Source organism: Solea senegalensis, unplaced genomic scaffold (genome assembly GCF_019176455.1).
Source record: "Solea senegalensis isolate Sse05_10M unplaced genomic scaffold, IFAPA_SoseM_1 scf7180000013762, whole genome shotgun sequence".
NCBI lineage: Eukaryota > Metazoa > Chordata > Actinopteri > Pleuronectiformes > Soleidae > Solea > Solea senegalensis.
Genome location: NW_025320889.1, coordinates 49,542 through 62,654, shown reverse-complemented (window position 1 = coordinate 62,654; position 13,113 = coordinate 49,542). Strand labels below are relative to the sequence as shown.

Sequence of the window (13,113 nt, the reverse complement as noted above, 5' to 3'; positions counted from 1 at the left end):
GATGACTTTACATATTCTTATTCAGCAGTCATCAGGAAAAAAAAAAGTATTCTCATGACAACAGTGAAGCAAAGTAAAGGCCACTGTCAAAGTTGTCCGGTGTTATCGATCTATGTCAACTGCAAAATGCAACATTGCATGATGATACTGTGAGATGTCTTCACAGGCTGCAGTGTCCTTACAAAACAAGTGTGGTTCTTACCGTCACAGATTTTAGCCACTCACCCTATAAAATACAACGTAAGTCTATAACACCCTCTGACTATGTTGGACTCTATTGTGCTATTAAGCAGCCATTTCCAAGTTTGCTTTGTTTTATAATCCTCTTACTTCCCACACCAAAGTCCATAGAGAAAACTAGCAATGTTACATTGCACCCTGCAGAGGCTGTTGAGTCACAGCTGCCTCCATCTATAATTCAAATGCATTATTTTGTGATTTATGTTTTTCAAATCCTTTGTTCAGATATACTCAAGTGACCCACACTTAACCAACAAGGCAGCAGTAGACCAGAAACTCCGTTGTCCCCCTCAAGCTAAAAACACAGATTTTCTCTATGGGCTTTGGTGCCGTAGAGTGAACATTTAACAAACTTCATTTTCCTGAGTGCAAAGGGGCACATCAGGTACTATGTGCGCACACTGTAGTCCGCACTATGTCAGTCACTCATACAGCTACAATTCAAAAAACCTTGACTATCACTTTAAACACTGAGACAAGGCAACTAAAAAGTGGAATGTGTATTCTTTCACTGACCCTTTCAAAAAAAAAGAAGAAAAAAGAATGACATGGAGCACAACAGCAGAGCATGCCTATATAAAAAGGATCTATTTCACAGATACACAGAAGAACAGATGTGTCACGTTTTCCGTTACCTAGAGCAGTTCAAGTAGAATAGTGGACCTATATCCTACAGCCAAAGTAAAATATACATATATATTGTTAATATTTAGTTACAACCTGTAACCCAGTTGTGCACAACACTTCTTTCACATCTATCTATGTATTTCCATTCATCTTTTTGTGGTTACATAAAAGGGTAACATAGTGTGATGGATAACGATAAATGGTTACAATCTATTCCAGAAGTCCCTCCCTGTAATTATTCTCGTAAAAAAAAAAAAAGAAATTTCAAGCTACAACTATAGAGTCATCAGTACACCGCAATACCCAACATGTATCATAGACAGTAGGAGGACGCATATTTATGAATACATATTTATATGGAGTTCTTATCAAATGTGTTTGTACACAGTGACATGTGACCGTGAGCGACATGATATCAATGTGTGCATTGTTATAAATACTGACTGATGTTATCTACACTGTGGTTTTTATGGCGGGTTGGGAAGAAGATGAGCTGCCAACGACCGACCTCCTCTTCTCTGTGCAATGTACGTGCGACATGACCATCGTGTCATCATGAGGATGTTATATCATGTCACACACGGTAGAAGTGCACCAATACTGTACGGCTTACCACAACACAGATTTGATTTACAAACTACGGTTAAAATGACCCACAAACAATAATCAATCTGTTCTATAATAACACAAGATGATGACAGGCATGTGGATGAATACCAGTGACATTGTGGCTGAAATTGTGAGTTTTGGACCTTAAATAACAGTAAAATGTAATTGAAGGGCCACTCCACCCCTTTTTTTTTTTACTAATTTTCAGAGATAAATGTGTTATTTGATCATGAGACAGTGGTCACAACAACAGAGGAACTGAACATCACTTCCTTCAAAGGAAATAAAAGCCCTACGCTGCTCTTTACTGCCAAGATTCTGACAAGAGTAAAAAAATAAAATAAATAAATAGCAAATATAATATAATTATATATATGTTTATATATATAGTATAAATAATAAAAAAATGGTTGAATTAAACAAACAAAAACAGCAGCATCCTAATGATTTTAAGTTTATCCTTCATTTGACCAAGTGGAAAAAAAAATGGGTGAAACAGCCCTTTAAAAATATAAACAAGGATTCAGAATCACAGAACAAAACAACAGATTGTTATAATGCCCTTTTTTACCCTGGTATCCACTGGTATCAGTATTAGTATGGGTGCATCTTTCTTACAAGTACATACTCAAGAGTTGGACAGAGAGGAGGGGGTGACGATGGCAGCAGCCAGAACACGGTGCTGATGAGAGTTCATGTTGTGGATTAATCTCTCCAACATGGCAGCTACAAGGAAGGATTTCCCTTTCATGTTTTCTTCACTCAGTGTTCTTCTATGAGCAGCTGGTTCTGGGGAGACACAACGACAAAGACACAGTTATTATTAGAATCAGTGGAATGGGTATGGAGAACTGGTGCTAAACAGATAGTGGATCATCTGCCTGCATCTTGTGTCCTCTTCTGTTACACCAACTGTAACTGTAATGTTACATCCATGAACCTTCTCTGTGATCTTTCCCCTCTTTTCCTCCAGCCCAGCAGCTCCATCCTCATCATCCAATATAATCATTATCCGTGACCAAATCATCTCAACCTTGCCCTCTCTATTTTTTCCAAACTTTTCAGTCTGAGCTGTCCCTCATCTTTACTCCAGGCCATCCTGGTCACTCCGCATCTTCAGCTTCCTGTCTTTTAGACAGTGATGCTGTCTCCAAGGCAAACATCAACCCATCCCTTTAATTAAAAATCAATCTGTCAGAGTAGTTTTCCTAGCAAGTTCATATTCTGTTGTATATATTCAACAGCGATGGTAAAACAAGAAATGGTAAGAAGGCAGGAAAATGATGCAATAATTGGCCCTGAAAATAGTTTATTTTTATATATTTTTTTAAATGATCACGTATCAGAATCATACAGTATACATATATATGTATATAGTACATATTATTGTATAAGTGACAGAATATTGAATCTATTGTCCCTTGTTTAATATGTCATATAATATATAATAATATTTACTGTACCTCTTGGCTGCAATTGAATTAAAAAGTGAGATTTTGGGACAGATTATGGGACATCCAATATTTTTTTTCTGTATTCCTATATATATATATATGCATTAGTAGAGAACAAACAAAGTCAGGTTGAGTCCCACCTTACAGTCGGTGGTGTTTTTGATGATGTCATTGTCGGGGTCTCCTCCCTCTGAGCCACTCCTCTGGTCATCGTCTTTGCTGTCCTTCTCCATGTCATCCTCTGCAGATGAGATCCTGGACAGCTTGGAGGATTTCTGCAACGGACACACACAGATCAAGATGCCGCAACGCGTGCTGCCACGATTCTCGATTCTAACAGAGAATAAAAATATCGGTTGCAACGAACAAAACAAAGTGAGAAGGGGGTGATCAGAAATCAGTGTGGAGAAAATGTACTGTGAATGGATTTACTGGACAAAAATGACAAATATATTAAGGCTGTAACACTTCTTATGATGGCAAAGTCAGTCAGTCAGTCATCATCTAACCGCTTTATCCTCCACCAGAGGGTCGCGGGGGGGTGCTGTGCCAATCTCAGCTACATCGGGCGATAGGCGGGGTACACCCTGGACAGTTCGCCAGTCCATCGCAGGGCCACACACAGATAGAGACAAACAACCATTCACTCTCACACTCACTCCTACGGTCAATTTAGAGTGTCCAATTTACCTATTCCCCACATTGCATGTTTTTGGACTGTGGGAGGAAGCCGGAGTACCCGGAGAGAACCCACGCACACACAGGGAGAACATGCAAACTCCATGCAGAAAGGCCCTTGTTCCAACCGGGGCTCGAACCCGGGTCTTCTCGCTGCAAAGCGAAAGTGCTAACCACTACACTGCCGTGTGGATGATGGCAAAGTAATGCAACTTTTAGAACATGTTTATAGTTAAGGGGCTAAAGGTTTTTCCTTGAATTAGAATGAGCTTTTAAACCATTCTTATTACACATAGTGAAGTGAACACACACAAGCAGGGTGCAGGAGCAGTGGAGGATTGCATGCCTTGCTCAGGGGCATCCCAGGCCTTGACCTGTGCTGGGATTTGAACCAGTGACCCTCCGGTTACTAGCCCAAATGCCTTGTGTCCCCCACTGATGGCCATGTTTTCAATGACTATATCATATATATGACCACAACCGTTTCCAAACTCCCAATAAACTACCAGCAACAAAGGAAACAAACCATTTGAAAGGTTTATTAAAACAAGCATGAGACATCTGCTGACAGTCTGACTGTGAGCAGGGACGATCAGGCCTCTTATACTGCAGGACCAATCAGCTCCCAGGATCCACCTAAACACCCACAGCCATACACCTGCAAACCATCACACATGCAGGGACAGAAAGGAGAGACATATCAACCCAGGGGGTTGTTAACATCTGTGCTGGTGGGCCACACTATGTAAAGTAGTAGAAAAGCTGCAGTTTTTTGCTTCGACACAGCAGTGAATGTGTGTATGTGTGTGAGGAGGCTGGGGGTGAAAGGCAAGTGAGCGATTGTCAATGAACACTTATATCAACAGTGATGATCACGTTTAATCCAGTTCCACTGTGCACTCCTTGCACACACACACATATACATTTGCACAGCATTCACAGTGAGGACCCTCATGGACATAATGATTTCGCTATCCCTTTACCCTGACCTTAACCATCACAACTAAACGCCCATTCCTAACCTAAACCCAATTCTAACCCTAACTCTGAAACCAGTTATTAACCCTCAAAATGTCCCCACTTTCCAAAAATGTCCTCATTCTGTAAGGTTTATTCAATGTTTGGTCTTCACAGAAATGCACACACAAGTACACACACACAAACTTGTGTTTATCTCTTAGTGAGGACACATCATAGACATATTACATTCGTTAACCGTTATCTGAAGTCGGACAAAATGACCATACAAAGGTAGTGTTGTACCTGGTCCTCACAAAGCTATTGATACATGTACACACACACACACACACACACCGCCCCGGACGGCGTCACATTCCTTCAGATGCACCACATGTGCTGTGCGTAATGGAGCCCAGTTGCCAGGCAACAGTGGTTGCTAAGTGATGAGCAGGACACGTTTGACTCTTTCAACCTGCTCCCATTTACAGCAGTGATGGCTTCTGCACTATTACAGTAACACAGTGTAGCAGTGCTCAGCTCTGCAGCGCGCCCTCCCCAAAACACTGAATTCTGAGGACGTGTGAATACAGACGATCCAGACGTGACTGATGATCAATAAAGACGAGTGGGAGAGAGTTTATATGAGAAACTGACAAGTCTGGGTTCACACAATATGGAGAAATAGCACAAAAAATAAAGAAATCGACTGCTTTATCCTATTTAAAAAAACATTTAAACATAAACCTTCTACTGAGAGCACCACCAAGCCCAAGGGCAACTGTTTGATTTCATTTCTGATTTAAAATGATGAAGAAAGAAGATTTTAGTTCTCCAATCATCTCATTTACATCCAAAGCAAAGCTGACACTGGAAGTGAAATATCCCAAAACCGTATCAGTATCAAATCATCATCAGACGCGGACTCAAACCGTCAGTGGTGATAACCCAACCCTGCTGTTTACGACCAATACAGTGTCTTTGAAGTCGAAATGAACTAGAGAGAACACTCAGAGAGGAAATAACGCTGACTGGCTCGCTCAGTTTCACACTAGAGTGTCAATGCACTGCACTCCATGGTCGGCGCTCGGCCCAGTCCCGAGAACCAGCGCGTCTAGGGTTTTTCGAGGGCCGAAAAAAGCAGGAAGGACGGGGAAAATTCAGGTCCGGGGCAACGCTACACCGTTGATTCCGTCCAAAAAGGTGGAGAAATGACCGAGATACGGCCCGTCAAAGTCGCCTCAATTTAATACACCATGTGTATTAATACAAATCCTGAATCCTGATCCACGTCTGGAAGGAAACGCGCATTCATGTGCGTCCATCAACTGCTGTGAAGCGAATATTGAGAGTGAGTTCACCAAGATAAGTTGTGCATGTGCAACTTCCATCCATTGTATCTTCTGAGGGTCGCAGAAAGGCAGAGGTGGACACCCTGGACAGTCCATCACAGGGACACATAGAGACAAACAACCATTCACTCCCACACTTACGGTCAATTTAGAGTGTCCAATTTACCTAATCCCCATACTGCATGTTTCAAAACCCACACACACGGGGAGAACATGCAAACTCCATGCAGAAAGGCCATGAACCTGGGTCTTCTTGAGTGCTAACCACCCCACCAATCGCGTGGGCCTTCACGTGCTACTTGACGATGTCAATCTTTATCGTAAAGTCAACCTGATAGATTTATTCTCACTCGCTGAAGTACAGTACCTTGGCGGAGGCCGTCTTTTTCCGCTTGGATCCGGTCTTGTCTTCCTTCAGCTTTTCCTTGTCGTCTCCTTCCTCGACAGAGTCGCCTTCCTCGCCCTCACTGCTGCCGTCAGCCGCGTTCCCCCCTTCCTCTGTTTCTGAGGAACTCTGCTGCTGGATGGCCTGTGTGAAGGCAGAAAAAAAAAAAAAACATATGTCAAACATTTGTTTTGAAGAACTAAAAGAAGGAAATGCTGAGACTTACACAGCAAGTCTCACCTCTAATTTATACATGTGAGACTGAAAGTTGACACAAATGACTCCAGCTTTCATAGTCAGGCATTATCTGCTTCAAACAGCCCATCTGACAAGATAAACAACTGTGTCTTTAAAAAGATCTGGACCTGCTGCTACAGCCTAACCATTTATTTTCTTTTATCTACGTCCCCAGATCCGTCCTTTACCGGCAGCTTTCGTGACCCGATAACACCTACTGACCTGATAACCCGTGAACTTGACTCTGGGGTTGTTCTCGATCTCCCACAGGCCCTCGTTGAAGCCTTTCCTCTTGTTGGACTTGCCAAATTTGTCTTTGTACTCTTTGTAGGGCAGGAGATCCTTGGGGCCTAAGAATGCACTACAGAAGCGAAAGAGACATTTACCACTTCTGCTAAACCGGAGCAACACACAAAGAGAGGGCACTGCTTTTAGGCAATTCATTTATTATATAAAAAACGTATTTGCGCACACAGAGGTAGTGTCATGTTTCATTTTCCGAGTTCAGGTATTCATCAATATTTGGAGCGGATGATGTCGGCTGAGGTAAACACTGTCAAACCAACATTTTTCTTGACAATGACATTTCTTGACTTTACTTTTATTCACGCTATGTTTTTTTTTATTGTGCCGAGAAGAATTATCCATCAATTCATCCATTTGTCCACATTTTTGAATTGGCTCTTGCATTTCCACAGGAAGTTCATCCATTCACCTCCAGGGTCAAATCATACTATTTCAGTTGAGACCAACTCCTGGAGTGACGTCCGGCATAACCAACCCCCCACCCCTTTTTAAACGTGACATGTCGAGATTAAACTCCAAGTTTCGTGAATAATGTTCTCAAATTTCAAATATAATCTCGAGGACTGCAAAAAAAAATGCGTGGCCATGATACTCCACTGTATTTTAATGTGTAAATAATGTTGTGTAGTTTTCATATTTGAGATTTTAAACTGTAACGCATCTTTGAGACTATGAAAAAGGTGTGTAACATTTAGGGTTTTATTGACAGAAAGTGACTATGCTGTTTGTATAAGTATAAATTCATTTGTTATGTAGCCTTAGAATAAGCCTTATTTTGTACTTTACAGAGATTCTTACACACTAGACCTACCTATAAAATGCATTATTATTGCTATATACTTATATATATATAAGTGTGTTTAAGTGTAATGCTAAAATGAGTTTTTTTCAAGTAGAGCAGAGACTGTATAACCTTCAATAAACAGCTGTTTCCCATGTAAACAACAGCATGCTGCTACAAAAAAAAACAGGTGCTTACGTTTCATGGGTCCCGAAGAAGAAGATGGGGTACTTGTTGGCAGGTGGTTTGACTGCGCCCTCTGGAAGCTCATCAATCTGGACGGACAACATAAATACCAACTGTTATTGATATGAATATTTATCATCTTACTCACTCGACATATAATGCTGCGGACCTGCAGTACATTACCCTGGATGATACAGGCCTGAGATAATGTACTAAACAATGATGGCAAATCCATTATGGCAGGCTGCTTTCCGGACATTTCGGATACGCGTCAGTCTTTCCACCCACAATTGTCATTTTAGATGACGTAGCACGGGGGTTTGTGCTCATTCATTCATCATCAGCTGGTGCCAATCCCAGCAGACATAGGGGCGAAAAGTGAGGGTCACAACCCTGGACAGGTCGCCTTGCCAGTCCATCGTGGGGCCAATGTATAGAGCCCAAAAAATCCTTCACTCTCACACTCACACCTGTGAGTGTTCAATAAACCTCTGCATGTTTTTTTGGACCATGGGAGGAAGCCGGAGAACCCAGAGAACATGCACGTCACGGGGAGAACATGCAGGTTTGTCATCTAAACTATGACTATCCATACTTCCAGTTTGAAATATCTACAATTAAGTTCCAGATGCCACTACATTGACTATACATTAAGTTAGAGTTACCTTAAAATGACCTCAAGAAATCTGTATTGTTCTTTTTCAATATGTAAAATGATCTGTTTTTACTATATTCAATGTGAAGCTATAGATATCTCAACGTGTAATTAGGGATAGTCATTATTTTACTGTAGACATGTATTATCAGGTTATAGACATCTTTATATATAAATTTAACCTTCATTCTGCCTGGTCAAACACGAATTATAGATAAGAGTATGTCCACCACTGGTAGAGATTATGATGTGGATATCTGTAATTGTTAATTCCACACGTTTAAATTGATCTAACATGGCTCGTGGACGATGACAGAGAATATGACAGAGGTCAAGGGCTGTGGTGTAAGTGTACTGTAGCATCTTTTATGGCAAATACAGACAGATGGGTTACTTGAGGTCAACCACTGGCTCATTTATTCCATGACTGACAGCTAAATGCAGAAACACACACACACACAAACACACACACACACACTGACCTGTTTAGTAAAACAAATATGAATAAATAACAATGACGTTACAACTCAAATCAGAGCTGAATAAATCGAGAGTGTGGCTGTAATAATACTAATAATAACACTAGTCATAACAGTTATGATTTAAAATGTCTACATTCAGACTCCACCTGCTGGGAAACAAAGGCTCACAGCAGATTACAGCGTGGAACAAACACGCAGATGAAATAATGTGGCCGTGGAGCCCGGGCAGGCAGCATCTCTTCCCCCGCTCCTCCAGCGAAGCAGCGGCTGCGTGGTGTAAATCAACCCCGCCTCCCTGCGCTCACAGCCCGGCCGCAGCTCGCACTCACCCTCGCTGGCCAGTGCGGGTATCCCTTCATCTTAGCGAAAACCAGGTCTCCCGCCTTGTATTCCCGCGGCCGTGGTCGAGCCATGTCTTTGGATTCAGAGCAGCAGCTGAGAGAAAGATGACCTTATAATCCTGAAATCTCCCCGGGGCCCTGTAAATTATCCACCATCAGTGTTTTTATATCAACACTGCAGTTTACTCGGGAAATAAATAATTAAAAAAGAGAGCGAGAGAGAGAAAAAAAAAAGAAAAAAGCGGAAAACGGGGCCTGGAAGCGCTCCCCCCCTCCGCTTACGCACAAATTCATGTGTAAACGTCTTCGAGAATGGCTAAAGTTGAACATTACCTGTAACGTAAACCCTGTTAGTGTTGAAAAATCTAACTTCCGATCTTTGAATTAAACAATGAAAATGATGCTGACCTATATAGTTTATTATATTTACTATTTATGACGTAATCCAAAAAAAACCAAAACCAACTAGTGTTCATATTTCTCAATAATAATTATTATTAATAACAATACAAATTATTATTACTACTGTATTATTATGATTGATTTTTACCAGTGCAAAACAAAAATGCCATTAGGCCTGAAATGTTTGTTTAAACCACACATATCCATCTCTTCTGGACTTGGCCTTTAAACAAGTATAGCCACTCTATAATATACCTTATAAATTCAATTATATTGTGTTTTACTTTTTAAATCTGTCTTGTATTATTTGGAGAATCTTATTTGCAGTTTCACAGTGTTCCAGTAGGTGGCACACGAACACAAAACTTCACACATGAAGTCTATGACGAAAAATGGTAAGCAGGGGTCAACCTCAAACTGAAATGATCTGAGGGCCAATAACGAGCGTCTAGTCTGGTCAGGAGGAGGAAAACTAAATAAAATTAAGAATTATAACACAATATTCCATTGTGATACTGCAAAAAGAATTTACAGATTCAAAAATTAAGTAAATAACAACATTAACAACTGTAATTAAAGCACTTAAAACACTAAGCAAGCATATTATATATGACTTAATTTAATGATGTGATACATGCAAACAAATTTATATTGCTTATGAACATATTTAGTATTAGCCATGTTTTGAGACATAGATAGATAGCTAGATAGCTAGATAGATAGATAGATAGATAGATAGATAGATAGATAGATAGATAGATAGATAGATATAGATAGATAGATAGATAGATAGATAGATAGATAGATAGATAGATAGATAGATAGATAGAAATAGATAGATAGATAGATAGATAGATAGATAGATAGATAGATAGATAGGTAGATAGATAGATAGATAGATAGATAGATAGATAGATAGATAGATAGATAGATAGATAGATAGAAAATCGATAGATAGATAGATAGATAGATAGATAGATAGATAGATAGATAAAAACAGTTAAATAGGAAACATGGTTAAAAGTACAGCAATGATAGATACAATCACGTAATGTAAAGTGCTTGAACAACACATTGTTCTCACATATTGTATATGTATAATTATCAATCTCAAAAATGATCTTGATGATGCTTTGGGTAGAGGAGTTTGTACAGTGGGTGGCAGCAAAGGCAAAGACAAATGCACGAGGGTTCCTCATCTGTCTCCTGTAGATATTTGTGGACTGCTGAGCGAGTGTCATGTCCTGCTATTTCAACATCAGGAAACCATTAGCCCTAAAACGATTACCTGCCGTCTCTCGTGCTATTTGTCTGCGAACAGGCTCCACGTCTTCCTTTATTCAAACCTCTGACAACAGGTGGTCAGATGAATGAAAGAGGGCATTTCTGAGGCACTGTCACCTTTTTCAGATAAGGCTTTTTTTGTAACCTGGGTCACTGGTGTTTTCTGGTGTCCTTGAAGTTCCGTTGAATTCTTTCGAAACTTGTGTGTTTCTCCCTCTTGCTCACACAGTTTGGATAAATCTGGCTTACATGGCTGCCAGTAGCACACTGTCAACTCCCATGATCCTAAATAGCCACAGTCATAACAATGCCTGCGACCAGCCACAGAGCCTCACAGCCGTAAAGCTCCCCCGGCACGCTCAATTTATCATACATTTTGCACTTTCACACTGTTCACAGGAAGACCTTCACGTGGCATTAGTGTTAGTTTGTGAAAAGGCCCTCTGACACCCAGCCCGATACACCTTGCATGGCTCGCATTCATGCTCAACCTGAAGGGAGAGGCACGCGGCGAGGACCTCGGCGCACACAAACGTGGGCAATTTGGTTTGCGGCTGACACCCGGCGCGCTGAATAAATGATCTAAATGTTTCGCCAGAGATTGTTTTGCCACCGTCGCCCCTCAGCAATGACACAAGAGGGAGGAGGGTGCAACAAACCCCCCGTGGCACTGTGAGGGCCAGCCAGGATGAATATGAGGAAATGAGGCAGACATCCAGTAAATAATAGTTGCCACTGTGCCCCTCAGCAAGCGGTGGGGTCCAGGGTGGGCTAGAGGGAAAATGAAGGGGTCTGCATGATATGCCAGGGCCTGACATGGCACCCAGACCCAGAGCTGTCACCCCTGCGGAAACATCACCCTCGCCTCCACAATTTGTGCACTTAACACTTCAGTTGGCACATGACAGGTGCTTATTTCCCCGCACTGGCTTTTCCCCCCTCGCGGTGATGCCTCTGAGCTCAGGGCAAACATGGCATCTGGTATGGGTGTCTGTCCGCGATGCTACTCGCAGTAAGAGTGTGCGACTGTGCCAGCGATACTTTTCACATCCGCTCACACTGTATTTGCAGCCCACCGAGCATGGCTTTAGAGTGTGTGTGTGTGTGTGTGTGAGAGTGTGCGTGTGTCCCATCGGGATTCATCCAGCAGTTACACAAATCACATCATACAAATAAAAGAAAGTAAATTGGGGATAAATAGGCACGAAACAATCTCACTCTTCCTGCTGTGTATTCACCCAGTGTGAGTAAGATTCACAGTAAATACACAGCCGTCTGTTATTCTCTTTTTCTGTTATAGATGTATTTATATTTGGGACAGTATGTCTCTGTGCCATGCATCTTAAACACTACAGATGTGCTAATAGAAGATATCTGTCCTTATTTTATCTCATCAGAACAAATAAAATATTCCACGGCAAGTGTGATTAGATTTAAAATTGGATTTTTTTCATAATCTGACTAATTAATCAAATATAAATATGAGAGCCATACTGGGTTGTTTTTAATCAGCTGAAATAAAAATCTGTTTTTTGTTTTTTATCTGTAAAGCCCAAATTCACAGATTTGCCTTTTGGTGGCCTTGTGTGTATAGATTTCCTCACGACAATCTTTACATGCAGTGACGTCTTCTGTCCACAGACCCTCAGTTTGGGTAAAGAACAGCTCCACCAAAAAACCCTTTGATTGGGAAAAATATGAGGGAAACCTCAGCAAGAGCCACAGAGGAGGAGGAGGAGGAGGAGGAGGAGGAGGATGAGGGATCTGATCTGCATGCTGCTGTGATGTTCTTATTGCATTTATGTAATTATTAACCGTGACGTGTGTAGCTTTCATGTATTGATTGAGATGTATGTTAACACGGCTCAGCCCAAAACAGAAAAATTCCATCAGGGACAATAAAGTGCATCGTAATCATATCATATCGCAAAGATGTTGACAGCAGTGGGCGCCAAAGGAAGAAACGCATTTAACAAAATGTGTGATTTGTTCAGCTTTAGTTTGAAAACACTGAGACAGAGGTCCCACTCTGACGAGAGGACAGAAGTTCACATACTCCGCATACAATCCTGCCTGCATTACCACTTAAGGACAGTATGCGTGTAATTGTGCGTTTGGCTCGTAATTTTTAAACCCT

At 41.2% G+C, this 13,113-nt stretch overlaps 1 protein-coding gene and 1 long non-coding RNA gene across 3 annotated transcripts; one reads left to right on the top strand and one right to left on the bottom strand.

Annotated features, from left to right (window-relative positions):
• Positions 1-1,973: 1,973 nt before the first annotated feature.
• hdgfl3 (HDGF like 3) lies at positions 1,974-9,519 on the bottom strand. Of its 2 annotated transcripts, none has more exons than XM_044015693.1 (6): positions 9,279-9,519; positions 7,825-7,901; positions 6,762-6,900; positions 6,285-6,446; positions 3,071-3,205; positions 1,974-2,265 (listed from the first exon to the last, which is right to left on the bottom strand). In XM_044015693.1, the coding sequence occupies exons 1-6, from the start codon at positions 9,360-9,362 to the stop codon at positions 2,239-2,241; spliced, it is 624 nt and encodes a 207-aa protein (XP_043871628.1). In that variant the 5' UTR covers positions 9,363-9,519; the 3' UTR covers positions 1,974-2,238. The 2 variants fall into 2 exon arrangements, with proteins under 2 accessions (XP_043871628.1, XP_043871629.1); XM_044015694.1 differs by having other exon boundaries at positions 3,076-3,205.
• LOC122760581 lies at positions 8,348-12,895 on the top strand. Its single transcript, XR_006358442.1, has 2 exons — positions 8,348-8,377; positions 12,618-12,895. It is a non-coding gene; the product is annotated as an uncharacterized LOC122760581 (long non-coding RNA).
• Positions 12,896-13,113: the final 218 nt, after the last annotated feature.

Bases quoted from the DNA above. Each gene is read 5' to 3' on its own strand.
- hdgfl3 (XM_044015693.1), bottom strand. From the start codon at position 9,362: ATGGCTCGACCACGGCCGCGGGAATACAAGGCGGGAGACCTGGTTTTC. The intron at 6,901-7,824 runs GTAAGCACCTGT...TCGCTTCTGTAG, and splicing joins TTCTTCGGGACCCATGAAAC to TGCATTCTTAGGCCCCAAGG. The intron at 3,206-6,284 runs GTACTGTACTTC...TGTCCGTTGCAG, and splicing joins AAAAGACGGCCTCCGCCAAG to AAATCCTCCAAGCTGTCCAG.